The sequence below is a fragment of the Lotus japonicus genome, chromosome 1 (assembly GCF_012489685.1).
Source record: "Lotus japonicus ecotype B-129 chromosome 1, LjGifu_v1.2".
Taxonomy (NCBI): Eukaryota; Viridiplantae; Streptophyta; class Magnoliopsida; order Fabales; family Fabaceae; genus Lotus; species Lotus japonicus.
The window spans coordinates 125,915,822-125,922,402 of NC_080041.1; the positions used below are offsets into that span (position 1 = coordinate 125,915,822).

General features: G+C 37.0%; 1 protein-coding gene across 3 annotated transcripts; it reads left to right on the forward strand.

Annotated features, from left to right (window-relative positions):
* Nucleotides 1-1,613: 1,613 nt before the first annotated feature.
* LOC130730357 (auxin response factor 18-like) lies at nt 1,614-5,607 on the forward strand. 3 transcript variants are annotated; one of them, XR_009016319.1, is made up of 5 exons: nt 1,614-2,248; nt 2,335-3,490; nt 4,091-4,989; nt 5,076-5,195; nt 5,275-5,607. XR_009016319.1 is itself a non-coding variant. In XM_057582345.1 (4 exons), exons 2-4 carry the CDS (start codon nt 2,369-2,371, stop codon nt 5,143-5,145), a joined length of 2,091 nt encoding a protein of 696 aa, XP_057438328.1. In that variant the 5' UTR covers nt 1,614-2,248; nt 2,325-2,368; the 3' UTR covers nt 5,146-5,607. The 3 variants fall into 3 exon arrangements, 2 of the variants coding, with proteins under 2 accessions (XP_057438328.1, XP_057438327.1); XM_057582345.1 differs by having other exon boundaries at nt 2,325-3,490; nt 5,076-5,607; XM_057582344.1 differs by having other exon boundaries at nt 1,615-2,248; nt 5,076-5,607.
* Nucleotides 5,608-6,581: the final 974 nt, after the last annotated feature.

A 6,581-nucleotide genomic window follows, 5' to 3' on the forward strand; every position in this document is an offset into this window, starting at 1 on the left:
AGTCTAACTCATCCCAAAAGTTAGTTCAAGAGTTGAGGGTTGTTCAACCCTTTATAAAGGTTATCTATGTCACATCTCTAGTCAATGTGAGACTTCCAACGCACACCCTTACGTTGAAGACTAGACATATGAGGTAGGGAATTTGCAGGAATGGACATCGATAAAATGACTCAAATATGGGAGGTCTCCACCAACAAGAGAATCTAGGATAAGCTCCGATAACATATTAGAATTTAAGTAACATCCACACACCACAAAACCTAATTAAAGTCCCTTAATTAAGGTAATAGGTGTGTGCACTCTTTATATTATATACTATTATAATAATTTGTTAATATACACAACGTGAGACTTCTTTGAATCATCACTTATTATTCACTTATACTCTCCCTTAGAAAACAATTTTTCTTCTTCCTTTTTACCTGAGTTTAGACTCATTATTATATATGTAATCATTCTTCACTAATGTTTCGTTAAACATCCAATTATAACAAATAACTTAAAAATATTTAAAATACAGACAAATTAAACCTAACACAAATGATCTCACTTAACTCAATCAGGAACAGTTAGAATCTTACATCTTGCTTATCCATTTGATCGAATCCTTAAAAAAACTTTTCATTCATGCCCATTAGATTGCATTTTAAGATCAAACATGACATTGATAAAGAACAGAAAGTGTGATGATACATAGCATATTGATGACTTAACGTTGTCTCTCTGTTCACACGTGACAGTGACACGCTCAAAACCATGGACGGATGGACCATCATATCGGTTATAATCAAATACTAAAATATAATTAAGCTCATCTTATTTGATAATTTACTGATCAACACACTATTAAATGCAAAAGAAAATAGTTTGCTGCTTTCTCAAGTTTCTCCTGATCCAACGAAGAAAATTTACTTTTGTTTTATAATTTTGAGAAAATATGGGATGAAAAAAATAAAAAATAAAAAATAAAAGTGAATGTTTACATGTGAGTCAATTTCAAGTGAAAGCCTCTAAATAATTACACTGTTATTGGATGAGCTCTCCACTCACGGGACACGCCGTCTAATTCACCACATTGTTAGGAAGATTTTTGACACAAAATACTTTTCACTATGATCAAACCAACCATTTGATACCAATACCATGGTTGGCTCAAAGGAAATATCTAAAACTATAAGAGATTTTCATATTGAGCTGAAAAGTAAACGAAACAAAAATCAGACACAACATCTTTTACCAAAATCTTAGAGCAGTAATGTATGAGTTCTCTCATTAATAAACTGATCAACGCTCTTTTATTTTCAATGTTAACATTATTCAAACCTAATATTATTTGTCCGTAAAAATTCAAGCGTCAGACAAATTAATCCTAGTTAACTTTGAAAGAAGGAAATATCCTAATTATGTCAAATGTCGGTTGAACTAACTTGTCCGACATTTTATTTGATGTCATAGACTAACTTGATTGACATTTGAGACAATCAATACCTGTGCAGGCATATTATTCTTTAAGGGACGAATTTATTAGGCCGACGCTTACACTTTTATGGACGAAATTGAGAATCTATTCAAAAAAAAATGAAGGAAAAAGAAAGCAACAATAGTATAGTAGGTGTACCCCACACTATTATCACTATGACCACCACCAGCGCGTGTTTGTAGTTAAAGAAAGGCCTTTTCTGTTATTTTTCTTGTGTGTGTTGTTTGGAGTCTTGCATTGCATGAGCTAAAACCCCTTTTCTCTTCTCTGCTCTGCTTGCTTTGCCCCTGTAACAGTGTGTGGGTCTCTGTCTCTGGCGTTTTCTCCGCGCATCCGTGTCGTGTCGGCCATCCAATTCATCACTCTAGAATCCCAGCAAAATTCACTCACAAAAAAGTATATTCTGTTTCACAATTTCAGCTACAATTATGGAGCTTCAGATTTTGTTGCAGAGATTATTGAGTAGTCAGTTACACAATTTTTTATTTTTTTAAAATTGTTTCTGGTTTTGATTTTTCATCTTTCTTCCTCTAATCTTGTGCCCCAGACAGGACAGGGACTCAGTCTGAAAACTCTTGTTTTTGCCTCTAACACTGTTTTCAATTTTATTTTTCTGAAATGAATTCAATCCCAATTTTTTTCAACCTTTAATTATCTGGGTATTTGAGAAAAAGTGAAAAACCAGTTTTAAATAAAAGGCTGATACTAGTATGTCACTGAAATTAAGACCATGGAATTCTGAGTTGTGAGCCTGTGATGCTTTTTCAGGTAAGAATTTCATAAAATGTTTCTTTTGGGTCAGTTAAGTGCTATCTATAGTTTGTGAAAATTAACATGATTTCAGGAATTTGCAGTGAAAAAAAGTTGCTATATTTAGCTATAATTGAGATGATGGTGAGTACAGAGTCAAAGGAGAAATTGAAAGAGGTGGTGGAGAGGTGTTTAGATCCTCAGCTATGGCATGCTTGTGCTGGAGGGATGGTGCAAATGCCACAGGTGAATGCTAAGGTCTTCTACTTCCCTCAGGGTCACGCAGAACATGCATGTGAGCCTGTGGATTTCAGAAGTTACAACAAACTTCCATCTTGCATTCAATGCAGAGTCACAGGTATCAAATACATGGCTGATCCTGAAACAGATGAGGTTTGTGCAAGAATTAGGCTTGTTCCTCTTCACAGCAATGAGGTTGATTTTGATGATGATGGTGTTGGAGGGGGAGTCAATGAAACCAAGGATAACAAACCCCCTTCTTTTGCAAAAACATTGACACAATCTGATGCCAACAATGGCGGTGGTTTTTCTGTTCCTAGGTATTGTGCAGAGACAATTTTCCCTCGTTTGGACTATTCAGCTGATCCTCCTGTTCAGAACATCTTGGCTAAAGATGTTCATGGTGAGATATGGAAATTCAGACACATTTATAGGGGCACGCCGAGGCGGCATCTTTTGACTACAGGGTGGAGCACTTTTGTCAATCACAAGAAGCTTATTGCAGGGGACTCAATTGTGTTTCTGAGAGCAGAGAATGGAGATCTTTGTGTTGGAATTCGGCGCGCTAAAAGGGGTGGTAGTGGTGGTGGACCGGATCCTTCATCAGGCTGGAATTCCGCTGGTGGAACCGGATTTCACCCTTTATCTTATGCAGGATTTGCAGACAGTAACCAACTCCTGAGAAACGGTCATGGTAATGGCAATGGATTGAGCCCAACGAGTGCGAGTTTGATGTGTAGGGGGAAGGTGAGGGCACAAGCAGTGATTGAGGCTGCTACACTTGCTGCTAATATGCAGCCATTTGAGGTGGTTTACTATCCTCGGGCAAGTACTCCGGAGTTTTGTGTTAAGGCCTCTTTGGTTAGAGCAGCAATGCAGGTTAGGTGGTGTCCTGGAATGAGGTTCAAGATGCCCTTTGAAACCGAGGACTCCTCGCGGATTAGTTGGTTTATGGGAACTGTGTCCTCTGTTCAGGTTGCTGATCCAAGATGGTCAGACTCTCCTTGGAGACTTCTACAGGTAATGTACAATCATATTTATTGATGAATCATATTTTTATTCCGCAGAATCAATTCTAACACCTAGAAGTTACTCAAGTCCCAGAATTGGTTCAGGTTTCGAAATCAATTTAGAAGGATTTCTAAACATTCACTTAATAAGTTTGAACTAGACCAGAACATAGTTACATTGTACTAAGTAATGGCTAGATGTATTCTTGGTACTTCTGTTAACTTTTTAAGACTATTTAACTTGCTTAGGCAGCGTCCCTGTTAAGGGTATCATTCATTTTGTATCCGTGAGGACTTTCAAACATTTCACTTCAATTCATTTAGTAAGCTGATATGAACATTTGTTTACACATGAACAATTAAACTCAAAAACAATGAAACTTTGCTGCTGCTGATAAATTTCTAAAGGAGAATTTGGTTGCTGCAAATTTCACTATGTTTTACTTTACATATTACTTATCAACGAGCATCTAATTTGTAATTGTATTATTCTGGACATTTAGTACATCAAAAACCATGTTATATGCCCCCTCCTTTCATATGAAGGTTTCTTGAAGTGGGACTCAATTTTCTTTCAACTCGAATAATCTTTCTGATGTCCTAATTTCAGGTTGCATGGGATGAACCAGATTTACTTCAAAATGTTAAAAGGGTGAGCCCTTGGCTGGTTGAAATCGTGTCGAACATGCCTAACATCCACCTTTCCCCTTTCACGCCACCGCGAAAGAAAATGAGATTGCCTCAACACCCAGATTTCCCCCTCGATGGCCAGATTTCAGTGCCAACATTTCCCGGCAACCACCTTCTAGGTCCCGGAACTTCCTTCGATCGTTTATACGAAAATAGTCCTGCTGGCATGCAGGGAGCCAGGCATGCTCATTATGGTATATCCTTATCAGATCTCCACCTCAGTAAACTGCAGTCAGGTCTATTTTCATCTAATTTCACTCAATTTGATCATATTCATCATGCTGCTGCTGCTACACCAATGAGGGTCCCCAACATTAACCCAACATTGCAAAAACCCAGCACTAGTGAAAATATCTCTTACTTACTATCCATGACAACAACAACAAACTCTACTCAGTCTAAGAAACCTGATGATGATGATGTGAAGCCGCCTCGACTTGTGCTTTTTGGCCAAACGATTCTCACAGAGCAACAAATCTCTCTGAGTTCATCCGCTGACAACACAGTTTCCCCGGTTCTTACTGGAAACAACAGTTCATCGGATGGAAATGCAGATAAAAAGACTAATTTTTCTAATGGTTTTGGATCTGCTCTTGATCGGCAAGATAGTTTGCCTAGTTTGGAGACAGGTCACTGTAAAGTTTTTATGGAATCAGAAGATGTAGGAAGGACCATGAACCTCACATTACTCAATTCTTATGATGAACTGTACAAAAAACTAGCTGATATGTTTGGGATACAAAAATCTGGGGTGTTGAGTCATGTGCTCTACTGTGATAAAACAGGAGCAGTTAAACACATTGGAGATGAAGCATTCAGGTACATATCAAAATCATTATATGATCTTTTGTATTGCAAATTCATGCAGCTAGCTTGACATGTTTATCTATTTGATGCTATTGTAGTGACTTCACCAAAACAGCTAGGAGGTTGACCATTCTAATGGATTCCAGCAGCGACAATGGGAGAGTTTAGTGAGAGAGAGAGAGGAAGATAAATAAACTATCTTTTCAATTGTACAGCTGGTTGGTCAATTTCTCAATTGCCATTTTGACCCCTCACCCTTATTCAAGCAATTGATAGCATGTTCGAATTCACATTCAGGTCTTCCCGAATCAATTCTATTACCACAAAAGCTGCTAGGAACAGCTTCTCTCATGATCAATTTTTCCAACGTGAAAAATTACCGCGTCTTCAAACATGCACTGATTGGAAGGAGATAGTCTGATCTATTTTGGATATTAAACTGGACTAATGTTTCTCTTGTATCTCCAAGGGACATTTGGATTTGAATTTTTTTCATGAGTTTGGATTTCCGTTAAACTAACTCATATCAACGTTTGAGTCTACGTGACAAAATTTTGCTTGTCCGCCGATGCATTGAGATGTGTTTTTTCTGCTAGAAACTAGAGGGGGACTTCAAGTGATGGTTGCTCATGTTTTCCTTTTCTTTCTGATTACACAATTTGCTACCTTGAGTTTATTCTTTTTTAAATAATTCTGCTAGGTGTGGTGGAGAAAGGGTTAGATCCTATATCCCTATAAATATGATTGGTTTGTAGGAGTGGCCTCTGTATTTAGACTCTTTGACAATGGTTTTGTAATATAAAAGTAGTAGGACCTAGTGTTATTGAGACCAATTAGGGGTGTCATTTTCCTTGATTTCTTGTGGCTTGGGTACACATACTAGTTAGATCGCGTGCAATGAGCGTCAATTTATTTGCAATCACTCTTCCATCTTGCATTAAATGCATTCATCTATGGCTGAAATTTTATATGGTGTCAATTACTATAAAATTGGCTTATGTTTCCCAAAATATAATTATAGCAGGGTTGGTTCCAACTTCAAGCAAGCTCAGTCCCTTATTTTTTTAGTTGGTTGTTATATGTATTTTTAATTTCAACATTATTTTATAGGTAAGGAAATTGGTACATAGTTGCATTATTCTTTGTATGGATTTGGACTAGCAATTCAATTCCAAATGTTGTATGACATTAGCAATGAGACATTGACAACAAGCCAAATAAAAGTGTGAATACGTGCCTTTTCTCTGCTGAGACACATTATGTTTTTCTTGAGGTAGGTGGATGCATTTTTTTATCTTCCAAATAATAAAACTTTCTTGCTTGACTTGGAAAATTGAAGAGTGGAAGAAAGAAAAAAGAGAAACCAAGATTAAGTTTGTTGAAAGTCTAATCAGCTGATAGAAACATATATATAAAGATAGAGTTGACTTAATTGGCAGTATAGTGTGGTGTAAGACTGTTTCACACACGGCAACAGATTCACAAAGATCATGAGCTTGAATCTCCATTTCCCGGCAAGGAATAATAAGGTACCATGTGGAAGAAGTAACATCAAAGGAGGAAGAAAAAGAGAAGATGTACTTGTGCAACATTTTTTTTAATAA